Raw genomic sequence first — 15,982 nt, 5'->3', positions numbered from 1 at the left:
ACATACATAAAGGTAATAGTAGTAATCAAATTGGAGACAAAGCAAATAGTGATTCTCACAGGTGTAAAGCACAGGGTCCACCTATAATATAGTGGAAGGGGGGGGGAGATAATAGCAGCAGATAGGATAAAGTGCATGTGCAACCCAACCATTGGTATCCCTAAGCAAATATAGGTTTGAATGAAGACACAGACCCACCTGGTCTAATGCCCAATTAGTGTATAGTAAGTATCAATAAATAATAAAATATGTAAGTAGGTTGAGCAAAAAAATGGGTGATGGAGTCAACAACAGAAAGTAGACTAAGTAAAAGGGTGTGTATCACTTTAAGGGAACACATCAAGTTTTTAAATGCGCCTGCACCTGCCCTCACTGCTATGTATGACCTGACAAAGATCTTTGTTAATGTATATCCATTAATCACCTTAGACGATGGCTCCCATTTCAGTATGCTAATGTCATATACAGACCTTCCACGGCTTCTGCAGATTTATCACTTATACAGCCCGTGTACTATTGATTTACATGAATGACGCTGCTCATGCACAGTACTAGCGCCTATATAGGGGACTTGATCAGTACATGCATGTTCTCCCACCCCACGTTCAGAGTCATTGGCTTTCTTATTCATGGGGACCAGACTATGCTCAGGATGACTATGGCCACATAAAGGAAAACAAACTGCATGTGTCAGTTCTCTGCAGGGGCATGTTGGCATCAAGCTAAAAATAAAAAAATTCTTTCTACTTTTTTTTTTTATATCTGTAGAGAGCTTCTTGCCAATGAATGATATGGTGGATTTACCTACAAGAATGGTTTCACACATCCATGAGACTGAAAACCTGATGTATTGGTTAGGCCTGGTGATCCGAACTGTACACTGTCCATGTGAAAGTGCCACCATTGCCCAGTGTAAACTTGTGCAGAGCTCAAACTGCTCTTCTGTAAATGGGGACAATAATGGGAGCTGTGGGGAGTGACTGACTGTATGAAAACCCTACAATATATGCAGAATGGACTCTGTATTGCCACTTGGTTCTCGTTATGGGGCAGAATATCTGCCAGTGTAAGCCAACAAAAGGACATTTTTCAGACAGGTACCCCTCTTCTGGTTCTATTCTCAAACTGAATGGCAGTATGAAGCCACTGAACCCGCTTGCCAAAATATCTGTAAATCTGGATCTCTGACACAGCATTACAGTTAGGTCCATATATATTTGGACAGAGACAACATTATTCTAATTTTGGTTCTAGACATTACCACAATAAATTTTAAACAAAATGATTCAGATGCAGTTGAAGTTCAGACTTTCAGCTTTCATTTGAGGGTATCCACATTAAAATTGGATGAAGGGTTTAGGAGTTTCAGCTCCTTAATATGTGCCACCCTGTTTTTAAAGGGACCAAAAGTAATTGGACAGATTAAATAATTGTAAATAAAATGTTCATTTCTAGTACTTGGTTGAAAATCCTTTGTTGGCAATGATTGCCTGAAGTCTTGAACTCATGGACATCACCAGACGCTGTGTTTCCTCCTTTTTGATGCTCTGCCAGGCCTTCACTGCGGTGGTTTTCAGTTGCAGTTTGTTTGTGAGCCTTTCTGTCTGAAGTTTAGTCTATAACAAGTGAAATGCATGCTCAATTGGGTTCAGATCAGCTGACTGACTTGGCCATTCAAGAATATTCCACTTCTTTGCTTTAATAAACTCCTGAGTTGCTTTGGCTTTATGTTTTGGGTCATTGTCCATCTGTAGTATGAAACGACAACCAACCAGTTTGGCTGCATTTGGCTGGATCTGAGCACACAGTATGGCTCTGAATACCTCAGAATTCATTCGGCTGCTTCTGTCCTGTGTCACATCATCAATAAACACTAGTGACCCAGTGCCACTGGCAGCCATGCATGCCCAAGCCATCACATTGCCTCTGCAGTGTTTTACAGATGATGTGGTATGCTTTGGATCATGAGCTGTACCACGCCTTCGCCATACTTTTCTCTTTCCATCATTCTGGTAGAGGTTGATCTTGGTTTCATCTGTCCAAAGAATGTTCTTCCAGAACTGTGCTGGCTTTTTTAGATGTTTTTTAGCAAAGTCCAGTATAGCCTTTTTATTCTTGATGTTTATGAGTGGCTTGCACCGTGCAGTGAACCCTCTGTATTTACTTTCATGCAGTCTTCTCTTTATGGTAGATTTGGATATTGATACGCCGACCTCCTGGAGAGTGCTGTTCACTTGGTTGGCTGTTGTGAAGAGGTTTCTCTTCACCATGGAGATTATTCTGCGATCATCCACCGCTGTTGTCTTCCGTGGGCACCCAGGTCTTTTTGCATTGATGAGTTCACCAGTGCTTTCTTTCTTTCTCATGATGTACCAAACTGTAGATTTTGCCACTCCTAATATTGTAGCAATTTTTCAGATGTTTTTTTTTTATGTTTTCGCAGCTTAAGGATGGCTTGTTTCACCTGCATGGAGAGCTCCTTTGACCGCATGTTTACTTCACAGCAAAACCTTCCAAATGCAAGCACCACACCTCAAATCAACTCCAGGCCTTTTATCTGCTTAATTCAGAATGACATAATGAAGGGATTGCCCACAACTGTCCATGAAATAGCCTTGGAGTCAATTGTCCAATTACTTTTGGTCCCTTTAAAAACAGGGTGGCACATGTTAAGGAGCGGAAGCTCCTAAACCCTTCATCCAATTTTAATATGGATACCCTCAAATGAAAGCTGAAAGTCTGATCTTCAACTGCATCTGAATTGTTTTGTTTAAAATTCATTGTGGTAATGTCTATAACCAAAATTAGAAAAAGGTTATCTCTGTCCAAATATATATGGACCTAACTGTATGTTATATTCACTCTACCTGTTAGGACACGGCTGTCATTTTAGCCATTCTTTTATCTTGCAACTCTTCCCGAATCTGGAATGGATCCCATACCATTCACGTGGTCACACATTCTGGCATTGGTGCACCAGGAAGCTTGTTATATTGGCATATCAGACCAATGGTGTAGATCAATGCAGTGGTCAAAATCCACGGAAAAGAGACACAAAAATGGAAATGATTTTTGTCAAGAAATGTGAATAAGCTTTGGGTGGAAGTAATCACCTTGTTGGTGCACGCATTCAGGTTATTGAGTGAACTTTCCCCAGAAAGGTCCAGACCTTGCTGCGGGTTTTTTATGCAGAGTCCTGTTGCTGCGTGGAAATTTCCTTAATGACACGGCCTAGTCTCTGTGACTGAATCTAATTAATGTATGACATGCTGGCCCTGCCTGCCCTCTGAAGCCAGAGCAAATCCACTAGATCAATTGCTTGTCTCCTTTGAACTCTGCTTTCTAGTCAGCCTAGGCACTTCATCATGGAGATGATAGCTGGTTTACCCAGCCCTCTAATCACCAGAATAGTGGAAATCGCGCCCTGTTGTTCATGCTATAGCATTGTAAGGCAGGCACCACCTTGGGCACTGGATCAAGAAGTGCTGAGGGTATCTTTTTCATGAAAAAAAAATCACCTTTGCTGCACTAATGCCCTTTAAACAATGTGTTACTCAATCTGGGTGGAGCAAGGTCCTCCATTACTGATCATGCATGGGTTTGTAGTTTTCCTATGGCACTGATGGGAAATCTGTATTCTGGGAAGGTCCCTGTGCATGTATAGGCAGATATTCCACTGAGAAGTGTTACCTTCCAGTGAGTTAAGTGCCCACACACAGAGCCTTATAGTAATTAATAGTATGTGTATTTTTCTGTGCAGGTTAAGAATGCCACAAATCAGATTGTTATGAACTGTGCGGACATTGACATCATCACGGCTTCATATGCCCCAGAAGGAGATGAAGGTAAGTTACCTAAAGGGGTAATCCGATCCCAACATATAGATAACCTCTCTATAACAGATCATTGTGGATCCCACACCCGGCACCCCTACTGATAAGCTGTTTTTTTTTTTTTTCTCCAGCGGCTGTCATATGTATATTTCTTTAATGGAACTGATGCTGTTGGAGAAAATAGCTGATTGTTGGGGGTTCTATATGTTGACCCACTACTGATAGGGTATTGATGAGCTGTTCTATGTAATGTGTTGTGACCGGGACCGGACAACCGCTTTAAGGATTCTTTTCCCTAATGGCTCTGAGTGTTAATCGTTACTAGTTGAGTTATATTAAACATGGGGCAGCACGGTGGCTCAGTGGTTAGCACAGCAGCCTTGCAGCGGTGGAGTCCTGGGTTCTAATCCCACCAAGGACAACATCTGCAAGGAGTTTGTATGTTCTCCCTGTGTTTGTGAGTTTCCTCCGGGTTCTCCGGTTTCCTCCCACACTCCAATACACACTGATAGGGAATCTAGATTGAGCCCCAATGGGGACAGTGATGATAATGTGTGCAAACTATAAAGCGCTGCGGAGTATGTTAGCGCTATATAAAAATAAAGATTATTATTACTGAGGAGCAGCAGTGACACAGTCTGTAACTGTGCCAACATTAAAGGGCATCTGTCGGCACAGAATGACTTTTCAAGCCAAGTGCAAGCTCTTGTGCACCCTTGGCAGGGCTGAAAATGTAAATAGACCTTCACATCTGCTTGTTGTCCCTCTTTCTCCACCCTCTTCTTTGATTGACAGCTCTGGCTTAATAGGGCAAGAAAAGGGTAGAGCTAGATGGAAACCAAGCAGGTGAGAAGGTGCACTTAAATGATTGGCCCTGCCATGATGACAGTGCGTTTGACCTCTTTGTAGTTTTCTGGGAAATTGCAGTTGTTACCCAAAAAATCGCATGATTATGAAGTCATCTTTGAAAACTGCGCCATTCTGCAGTAAAGTCTCATTGATGCAATTGGTGCTATCATGGGGTAGACAACTGTGTCCATTCTCAGCCTAAGCGCTCGCTCACATGAGCGATGATTCTCTTCCGAGAGAATTAGATTGAGTATTGTAATGACACTCGGCTCAGTCTGATCAGAGCTTAATTTCTCCATCTTTTCTATTGTCTCCGTCAACGTAAATTGAACTTCATTTGGATGACTTGTATGGGCGCGCGTGATCCGATTTTTCAGAACCACTAACAGCATGCTGCAATTTTTCTTTTTCTCTGATGCCCAATTAGCACGGGGACAAAATGCATATCTGCCCTTTCCCATAGTATAGAATTGGTCCGAGTACTATCCGATAAACATTGCATAGCACTCTGCCATGTCATGTGCTCATGTGAGTGAGCCCTAAGGGTATATTAACACATGAAACTATTCTGCTGTGAATTTTAATTTACAAAATGGTCATCATCTGTCATAGATTGGGAGAATTTCAGCATAAAATGAAATGCTGCAGATATAACATCAGCCACACAGGCCAACAGCTCCTTTTTTTTTTTTTTTCCTGCGGGGTGTGGATGGTTTTTGGGACAATCTTGTCCAATTTGCTTGTCATTTTCTGGCGATCTTTCTGCCCTCAAAACCAGATGGAAAATCTGCAGCGTATTCACTTTGTGTAACATACCCGACAAGTGTAACTTCTATGGACTCAGTCATCCTACTGCAAAAATTAAGAGGGCTGTCATTGAGTAAGTGGGGGAAGTGACTACTAATGATCCCTTTGTATTGTGAAAGCTGATGTTGTGGCACTTCCAAAATTAGCTGCAGTGGTCCTGTGAGGGCAGTTGAATATTTCTCTACAACTGTTAAGTCCAGGATGGGGTGAGGTGCAGTTTTTTGCCTAGTATTGAACTATTTAGCTGGTACTGATACCCACACTTAGTTTCCAAGTTGAGACCTGATTCCAGTATGTGAAATATTCGGCACTGGTAATACTTAATTTTACTGGTGCCCCAGGGTATTAAGAGCATTGTCTACAAACCAACGTCCTCAAAAAAGGACCCAGTGAAGTATGAGAGAATTCTGAAGGTGGTGATGAACCATTTCGTGTGTTGTTTTTTTTTGTATTAGTAATCGTAGATCTAAAAAGTCCCAGTATTACTGAAAAGTAATATTTTTCTATAAATATTGGTTGCATAGGGGAAGTCCACTGAGCCATTGAATGTAGTTTCAGAAGGAAGCGCAGGGCTGATCGTGACATACATGACTTTTGTTGAGTACAGCAAATGACAGATGAGCTTGCAGAGGGTCAAGCAGGGGAAGAGGAAGCGAATCAAGTGACTGCAGCGCCTGATGAATTAGCTTTGAAATGCTTGGGAGGAAAGAGCTACTTTAGAATGGGCAAAAAAGCTGATGGTACTATGCTTAAGGAGCAGAAAGTGTATGCAGCAGGTCCCATCATATATTGTAAGTGCGATGTGTGAAGGCTCATTGGCATGAAGGTGACTCCTATGTGATAAAATGTGAGGTTTACATCTGCTTGTGGCATCTGGTGTGTGAGTGGCCTGGGAGGTCCTTGTATAGGGCAGGGATACATCATGGTGTGTGACAGCTCTAATGGGAGAGAATTCCAAGTATGAAGATGGTGAAGGAGGACGTTCTGATGGAACGGAGATCTCCTTGCAGTTATGGGCTTCATGTTGGCACAGTTTAACTCATTCCTGAAAGGATGGCTATCACATCTGTGGGCCATTTGTGATTTATTTTTATTTGATAAGTTATATCTGAGGGGTGCTGAGGACAGAGACATTTAGTATGTGGTCCTGTAATGTACTCTCCTGCGCTATAGCAGTACTACGGTAGATGTAATGGTCACTGTACTTTCAGAAAGCTTGATCTCATTTGGCGATTTGCAAATCAATTGTTATTTCTTCTGTCTTAACTTGTTGACCACTGCCTATTGCCAAATGTTCCCCATCTCTAGCAGCAGAGACACAGATGGCTTAGAGGATTACTAGTGTGCACAGCTTTGTCATTTTGCTCCTGCTCTCCTGTCTGATACACTGCATACAAAGAGGGATGTGGGCTTTTATCTAGGTGCAGGAAAGACATTGGGTAATGCAGGGGCAGTGCAAGCTGGAAAAGAAAGAAAAGGAAGTTCCTGCATCTGTAGTGCTGGCAGAATGCTGATGAAGAGAAACTGCTAATAGTTGGTGGCAAGTTACAGAGCCTGAGAATCGGGACAGCTGATGTGTGCACCAAAATCAATTTCTACTTTATGTGGGAGATAAAATCCAGACTTTATTTTTGATATTCTATCTCTCAATGTTAAAATTAACCTACCCATAAAATTATAGACTGTGCATGTCTTTGTCAGTGGGCAAACAAACAAAATCAGCAAGGGATCAAATACTTTTCCCCCCACTGTAGATGGAGATTTAGGATAAAAATTAATTTGAACTCCAGACCATCCCTTCAATATTAGAAGTGTTATACGTCTACAGCCCATAATTGTGATACGAAGACTGCACTTACTGTAAAATAATTAGAGACTCATCCATTTTATTTTACCGATGGGTGAGTGGGGGGGGGGGCTGTTTTCATGGCCAGTCTGGGATTTTTTGGGCAACTGACAACCCTGATGGTGCATCCTTACCTGCATCATGAGAATGTTGTGGCACATTTTGTTTTCTGATGTATTCCACATGAATCCATGAGAATAAAAACGTAACTAGAAGTTCTGTATAAATGTATATGGGTGCCTATTACTGCCCTGTGCAACTCTAACCCTAAGGAGAGCTATGATATGGTTGTGTGCATGAAACCTAAACTTGGCCATACACATTAGAAGGCGGAATCTACCAATTTCAGCAGACTGTGGGTATGGGGCTGGGAGGATAGTGAGTATTGTTACCTGCACCTAATTTCTACTAGAAATGTTCGGCCATCATCACTATGCTAGACTATATTATACACTACCAGAGATAACTCTGCATGGTCTGTGTAAAGACCTTGTTGTCTCCGGTTGCATTTACTGTTGGCCTCAGTAATGCTCTGCTAGCATTCAATACATTGGATAGCAACTTGGAGCTGATTTTTTTTTTATTTTTGTATTTTTCCTGCAGCTCGTGACTTTTCAGGTGTAGCTTGTAGCCCTGTGATGAAGCTGCTAAAAATGATTGTCACTGTATATTAATGGAGCAAACCTGCTGAATGACGATCAGATCTGCACAATTTGACCCTCTGCTACTACAAGCCATGGAGGGATGGGGGATCATCCTTCTCAGTCACTGCCACACCTGTTACATACAGATCTGACACAGAAGCAAAACTGTTAATTTTCCACAAGCTATTAGAATTTTTATAGCACTTTTATTCTTTCACTCCTTACTTAACAAGACAAGCACATGTAGCACCAGAAATGCCAGGCAGAGATATGTCTTTATGATGCAGATTTTCTCCAGGTGCCCTTTACCCATTGACTCAAAAATTGTCATTGTCCTGTATGTTTAGTGGATCTGTTAACCAGATTTCACAATACAAACTGCATACATTAAGACTTGATGAGACTACTGTACTTACCGTAAAATCCATGTCCGTATAGCTGTTTACTCCTTTACAAAAGTTCACCTCAGCCCCCATCTATCTTGCCTGATTTGTGTTCATCCTCACTGCGGCTGCTGAGCTCTCTGCTCTGTACAAGCTGCATCGGTCACTCGGGCTGGGTGGATGCAGACTGAATACACTTGTACTCATAAGCTATTTAATTCTATAGTTGGATTCTTAAAAACTCATCTTAAAGGGAATCTGTCACCTCATTTTTCGCATATAAGCTGCGGCCATTGCCATTAGGGGCTTATCTACAGCATTCTATAATGCTGTAGATAAGCCCCCAATGTAACCTGAAAGAGAAGAAAAGCAAGTTAGATTTTGCTCACCCAGGGGCGGTCCGGGTCTGATGGGCGTCTCGGGTCCGGCGCCTCCCACCTAAATACAATGATGTCCTCTTCCTTGCTTCTGTCGCAGCTCCGGTGCAGGTGTACTGATTTGCCCTGTTGAGGGCAGAGCAAAGTACTGCAGTGCGCAGGCGCTGGGAAAGGTCAAAGAGGCCCAACACCTGCGCACTGCGGCCAACACCTGCGCACTGCAGTACTTTATGCTGCCCTCAACAGGGCAAATCAGTACACCTGCACCGGAGCCGCGGCAGAAGCAAGGAAGAGGACATCATTGTATGAAGATGGGAGGCGCCGGACCCACGATGCCCATCGGACCAGGACCACCCCTGGGTGAGCAAAATCTAACTTGTTTTTCTTATCTTTCAGGATACATCGGGGGGCTTATCTACAGCATTACAGAATGCTGTAGATAAGCCCCTGATGGTGGTAGCTGCAGCTTATATGTGAAAAATGAGGTGACAGATTCCTTTTAATATCAGGATCCTATTTCCTGACATGGATTGTCACGGTACGTACACCAGCCTCAATAGATCTAAGATCTTTTTAATAATTTATGCAGATTCTAATGTGAAATCTGGTAGCTGGTGTCTTTGGATTTGCAAGCTTTTGCCTTTCCTTGAGAAACACATAGGATTGGGAATAAGGGGGATGTCGAGATGTACTCTTGAGATCAGAGCACGGCTCTGTATAAATGACTGTGGAGTATCGCTAATGCCTGCCATCATTGTCTAAACTCTGAATGATAATTTATTGGACTCAAACAGGCACACACATCCAGGATCTCTAATGCATCCTGCCTGCTACCCCATCCCCTTCCAACACTCCATTTTTTTTTCAGATTGAAAATATACAGAATACTGAATGTAAGCCAGATGTTGCTGGCCCGGGAAACCGGACGTGTCCAATGATGGAGTTGAATGAGATGAACAGGTCACTGAATACACAATCATTTCTGTGGTTTATAAAAGCCCATGCAAAGAGCGAAGATATAATGGCTTTGTATGAGTGCAGCGTGCATTTCTTATTATTTATTATGCTTATTTATATAGCGCCATCATATTCCACAGCGCTTTGCAGACATTATAATCCCTCTCCCATTGGGGCTCACAAAATGGACTCCCTATCAGTATTGTCCTTGGAGTGTAGGAAGAAACCCACACAAACACGGGGAGAACATAAAAACTTGCAAATGTTGTCCTTGGTGGGATTTGAACCCAGGACCCCAGCGCTGCAAGGCTCCAGTGCTATCCACTGAAACAATGTGGTATTGTATCATTAGTTAATTGTACAAACTCCAGGTTTATGGCATGGTGTACATCAGTGGTGGATGACCATTTTTTTCCAGCTTGTACTAGTTTCAAGGGTCCTATTAAAACTTAAAGGGGTTCTCTTATGAAGAAAACCCCTGCCTATAATGATTTATCTGCAGTAGTGGCTCCCATCCCATTAGAGGACTACAAGGATTGGCATATAACTGAATGGCCGCCAGTTCATACAGCTGCAGGGCATATGCCTGGCAGACCGCAGCTTCACCCGGCATGATCGGCTAATCGCCCTGGGGGCTGCATTCTGAAAGTGGTTCTTTCTTGTGAGACCACTCATTTCAGTGACAATTATGGCACATCAGCCACCTCCACTCCTCCTCCTTTCTCAGGGCCGGCAGAAAATCATACTATCCATAGTTCCCCCATTAGCGTAAGACCGCAAATCTAGAATTTGTTGGAAAAATATTTCTGAAGAAAATTTGCAGGAATACACGGGGACTTTTGTAACATTTCTTCCACATTCCTGCTGCTGTAATATGATGTGGATTATCTGTGCTCCAGTGTTATTTAGTCTCTCTGAGGGTCCCCACGTGTCCTCCGAGTCTTGCCCCTATATTCATGTTAAGTGCAGGAAGCTGTGTCGTCACCTGATTGCAGTCTCCACATCAGAAGGATTCTGCTTGCCTTTGACTGCCATGTTTTTCTGCACCATCTGGCCTGTGTCCTGGTGGTTGGTCCACTACATTGTGGCCCCCGGGCGGCAGGTTTCACACACTTGGCGTCGATAATAAAAATGGGTTGCATGTATATAGCAGTTTGAGATTGGTTTTCATATTGAAACCAGCAAAGATCAGCCATGTCTCTTGTACCATCTTCTGTGACCGAGAGGTAACCATTTTGGATTTGATTATTTTGATCTGTGATGCTGTAATTTACAAGCCATTAGTGCATCAGGTTATTAAGGAGACAAATGCACTAATGGAGCTTTCTGGCCGTGCCAGAGAGCAGAGCTAAGCTGGATTTATACTGTCAGTGCTGGGGGAGGAGGGTGCAGGGTTGTGTGTCTGCAATCCGCAGTATACAAGCATGCACCTCCTGCACAGCTCTCACAAATTCTAAAGGCCTGGAGTGGACAGACAAACCTACATCTGCCAGTAAAGGGCTGCCTGTCAATGGCCAGTCATTTTGGTTAATAAGCATCACGTAAAATTGGCTTGGTTCCCCCACAGTTTTCCATGCTCCTCTCCTACCAGCACATCACAGGTTTAGTCTTGCCACGGACATTCCTTGGTCGGCTGCCAAATGGCTAGGACGCATCAGTGAAACATTTCCAGCATACTATACTAACCCGATAGACGTGCTAACCCCTGTCATGCCATAAGCTGCATTGCACTGGGTATCCTGGTATGGACTTGGAACAGTACAATCAGATATCTGCTGCCACAGCCAGCCTTCTGGTGTCCCTATTATAGGACAGCTTTCCATGCTGGTACCAGTTGTGCACCTGTGGAGCGCATGGTAGCTCTATATCCAGTGTGGTCCTCGTTGGTTGAGTCTGAGAATACATTCATCATTACAGAAATGGTGTGCACATTTCCCCAAGGGGCCCGCTCATTGACTGAGGATTACAGTTCTTGATGTATCTGCCTAGTGGGAACAGATTGGCACCATGTGAAGGTGAGCAGAGAAGCCTCCATAGACGGCCTGTAGATCACATCATACACATTGCTGCCCGCTGTGCACTGCTGTCATCGCTCTCTGACTCGGTGTCAGAATGCCATCTGTCGTCTCCTGCAGCCACAGCCAGGAGCAAGGTTTAATGCAGGAGAATCTTTCAGAATTATCCTACTCCCCAACTGTTTATATGGTCAGGCTCCTCTTTAAAAAGATAATGTCATCCACACCTTAATTTATGCAATTTGTTGCACGAATGAGCTTTAATGCATATGCAAATGAGGGTTAAGTGCTCTAGGCCTGTTCAGAGCATTTCCCAAGCCTCTGCGTCTCTTGCTTTTTTTCTCTGCCCAACCCCACTATTTTCTGCTTGACTGACAGCTCACTATCTTGACTACATAGCTGGTGAGTTGTCAGTCAAGCACTGGAAGGTGGATGTTGTCGGAAATAAAGCAAAGGCGGCAGAGGCTTGAGACGTTTGACAAAATCAATTAAATCAGCGATTATTTCATCAAGGAACAACAGATTGCACCAGTAAAGGTGTGGATGACCATATCTTTCAAGGAGAAAGATGACCATATAAACAGTTTGGGGTGGATCGTTCTGACAAATTCCTTTATGCATTTCATTGCATTTGTTACAAGTATTAAAGGGGTTTGTCCGGCCTTAGGCTACAAGTCTGCAGTCACTCTGTGACTGTAGCTGTGAATCCTCACATCCCGCGTGCTGTAAGTGAGGATTCTCCGGTGCTGATGGTGAGTGTGTGACCACAAGTATGTGGTTTGCTGGGTACAAGTGTATTGAGCGAGGCTGGATAGTCTAGTCGGAATGTGGCTGGGAGTATGCAAATTGCATGACCGCCCGCTGACAGCGCCGTCACTAGAGAATGCTTACAGCGCTCAGTGCGAATATTTTTTTTAACCATAAAATTTTCATTCCATCAAACATGGCACCACAAAACAGGGTCGCACAAGCACCCAGTCTCTGCATAGTGTGCATGAACAACAAACGACATAAATGATGTAAGGCTATAAATGACCTTAATTTTACAAAGACGTAAATGACAAAGACAAGACAAGACAGTAAGGAGTAGAAGGAGGGGAGGGGAAGAAAAAGGGAAAAACCTCAGTTAAATCGACCTAATCAAATCCGAACTCAGCCGCACTACAGGTCGGATCCCGCTGCATAATGCATTAGCAGCACTCCTGCCGAAAGCAGCTTTAACCCTGTGGACGCCGGCGGGGGACGTGACAGACATCAGAATGTGAGTATGTACTGTGTTTTATTTTTTTTAACTTTTACAATGGTAACCAGGGTAAATATCGGGTTACTAAGCGCGGCCCTGCACTTAGTAACCCGATATTTACCCTGGTTACAAGTGAACACATCGCTGGATCGGCGTCACACACGCGGATCCAGCGATGACAGCTGGTGATCAGCGACCAAAAAATGGTCCTGATCATTCCCCAACGACCAACGATCTCCCAGCAGGAACCTGATCGTTGGTCGCTGTCACACATAACGAGATCGTTAGCAGGATCGTTGCTACGTCACCAAAAGCGTGACGTTGCAACGATATCGTTAACGATATCGTTATGTGTGACTCAGCCTTAAGCTCAGTGTCTGTTTATTTAAATGTCTATTATTATTATTATTTATTTATTTTTATAGCACCATTAAATCCATGGTGCTGTACATGAGTAAGGGGTTACATACAGAGTTATAGATATCGTTTACAGTAAACAAATTTACATTGACATACTGGTACAGAGGGGAGAGGACCCTGTCCTTGCGGACTTACATTCTACGCGATAATGGGGAAGAGCCAGAAGGTCGGGGGTGAGGCGGCAGAATGGTTATTGCAGGCTGTAGGCTTTCCTGAAGAGATGGGTTTTCAGGTTCTGTCTGAAGTATCCGAGGGTGGTGTATAATCTGACGTGTTGAGGCGTGGAATGGATGGGGGATATTTGAGAGAAATCTTGGAGGTGGTTGTGTGAGGAATGAATGTGTGGAGGAGAGTAGGAGGTCTTGGGAGGAGCGACAATTACTGAGGGAAGATATTGGGAGATTAGTTCAGAGATATAGGGAGAGACAGGTTGTGGATGGCTTTGTAGATCAGTGTTGGTAGTTTGAACTGGATTCGTTGGGGAATTGGGAGCCAGTGGGGGATTTGCAGAGGGGAGAAATGGGAGTATCGAGGAGAGAGGTGGATTAGCCGGGCAACAGAGTTGTGGACAGACTGGAGTGGTGCAAAAGAGGGAGGCCACAGAGGAGGGTGTTGCAGTAATTGAGGCGTGAGATAATGAGGGCATGCACAAGAGTATTAGTAGATTGAGGGCTGAGGAAGGGATGGATTCTGGCAATATTTTTGAGTTGGAGGCGACAGGAGGTGGCAAGAGTTTGAACGTGCGGTTTGAAGGACAGGGCAGAGTCGAGAGTTACTCCGATGCAGCGGATTACAGGTGCGGGAGAGTGTGATGCTGTTTACCATAATAGATAGATAGGGTAGGGGGGATACGCGGGGTGGGGGGAAGATGATGAGTTCGGTTTTGTCTACATTGAGTTTTAGGGAGCGAGAGTGTATGTATCACACCATGCCTGGACTCGTTACTGTATAGAATTGGGTTTCCTCAAATATCTTGTCATATCGGCCTGATGAAAAGACGTAAGCAGTCTCGAAAGCTTGCTTTGTAACATCATTCACTATATTTTGTTAGCCATTAAAAGGTATCACACCCACAAGATTCCTATTTTGTTTCTCCCACTGAGAACAAAAGGAAGGAAACATTCCCAAGAAATGGTAAATGATGATAAAGAGCCACTCATGTTCGGCTCTCTCTCCGTTCACAGCTGCCACTAGACTGGTTGGGGCCTTCTGGTCTGAAGATGGCTCTGGGTCTAGGACCTGCATCTATCCGATATCTCTAGCTTTTATTGCATATTCAGAAATGTGTACCCCTTTAATATAGATAACTGGATAATGAGGCTAATTCTCACCTGATCCTTGTGTGCAACTTTCCCTTGTCCTCTTCCACATCTGCATGAAATGGGGCACACTGCAAGATGGGGGGTCGATTAACAATGGGCGGGGCTTATATATGCTCCTCCCAGCTGACTTTTGTGGAAGTCAGTAATACATTTCCTGGCCATGAAACTTTTGTGTCATGTAAATATCAGCTATTATATAAAAGATATGCCGTAATGTGGAATAGCAAACAATGCAAAGCTAGAGAATGTGTAAAAGTAGCTGATGTATCATAAGTAGACATGAGCGCACTCGTGGAAGTTTGGGTTCTGGTACCCGACCGTTAGTTTAGTCGGTGTCCCACCCCTCTCTCCTAAGCTAAACCCTTAAGTTCAGGTTCGCTCATCTCTAATCATAGGTAATTGGAACTGTCCTATAATGTATGTGATAATAATTGCTTCCCCGTATTTGAATCTTTTTTTTCCCTTTGCGTCTACATATAGTGCTGAATGTTTCTGTATGGATCGCGTCTGCCACATAGCCGTGCCGAAACCGTTGCCCTGGCCGCACAACCGCTTGGATTACAATGTCGGCTGTGTATAAAGAGAGCTGTCTGTCTGCTGTTTTGTGCTGACATAAGTCTATAGTACGCCCTAATGTGCCAGGTATGAGCTCAGCTCTGCTCTGGATGCCAGCTTAGTCTACTGTCATCGGCGGGCTCAGTGCCAGTCTGACAATGCCCCTATTGCAGAGAATTAATCCATTTAGTCCGTGGGTGCAAAGTTTTCATGGTATTTGTTTCCCTTTTTTCCATTTTCTGTCTGGGGACTTGGGCTGTGGAGATAGCAATAGAGAATGAATAGAGGCTCTCCGCTCCTAGCTTTGCTAAATAATAAGGTGTGAGGCCTCCGCCAGCAGTATTATTGGGACGATTGCCCCCTCTCTGAGCAGCACTATTAAATACTTGTCTGAATTCATGGTTTTCCTTTTAGAATAATTGCTTGGGCTTCAGAGAAAGCTACAAATGTACACACGCATTAGACTTATTTAAAATGACAGTGAACATAATGGCAACATGTATAGTAAATATCCTTGTTCTACTTTTGTCTCACGTTATAATCCCTAGGTGTAAAAAAAAAAAAAAAAAACATCCTAGGAGACATCCATTTTGCATTTTTTGTTTTTACGGATATTAAACCCTCTCGCGTCCCCTCTTAATATAGATTAGGTTAGAGGTGAACCCCTATTTTTTTTGTCTTCAAGACTGTGTTCTAGGAGCTTGCAAAAAGGCTTGCAGACTGACTCATAG

The 15,982-nt window shown here is 43.5% G+C and overlaps 1 protein-coding gene across 1 annotated transcript in view; it reads left to right on the top strand.

Moving 5' to 3' along the window:
- Positions 1 to 15,982, top strand: part of NPEPPS (aminopeptidase puromycin sensitive) — a 70,311-nt gene that overhangs the window by 18,246 nt on the left and 36,083 nt on the right. Inside the window, exon 2 of the mRNA XM_077252274.1 lies at positions 3,761 to 3,845. Coding sequence (XP_077108389.1) covers positions 3,761 to 3,845 — 85 coding nt within the window. The remainder of the gene's footprint in view (positions 1 to 3,760; positions 3,846 to 15,982) is intronic.

The sequence above is a fragment of the Ranitomeya variabilis genome, chromosome 4, assembly GCF_051348905.1.
Source record: "Ranitomeya variabilis isolate aRanVar5 chromosome 4, aRanVar5.hap1, whole genome shotgun sequence".
In the NCBI taxonomy this organism is placed as follows: Eukaryota; Metazoa; Chordata; class Amphibia; order Anura; family Dendrobatidae; genus Ranitomeya; species Ranitomeya variabilis.
Note: the sequence above shows the minus strand (reverse complement) of the source record. Positions and strands in the feature narration are given on the sequence as shown.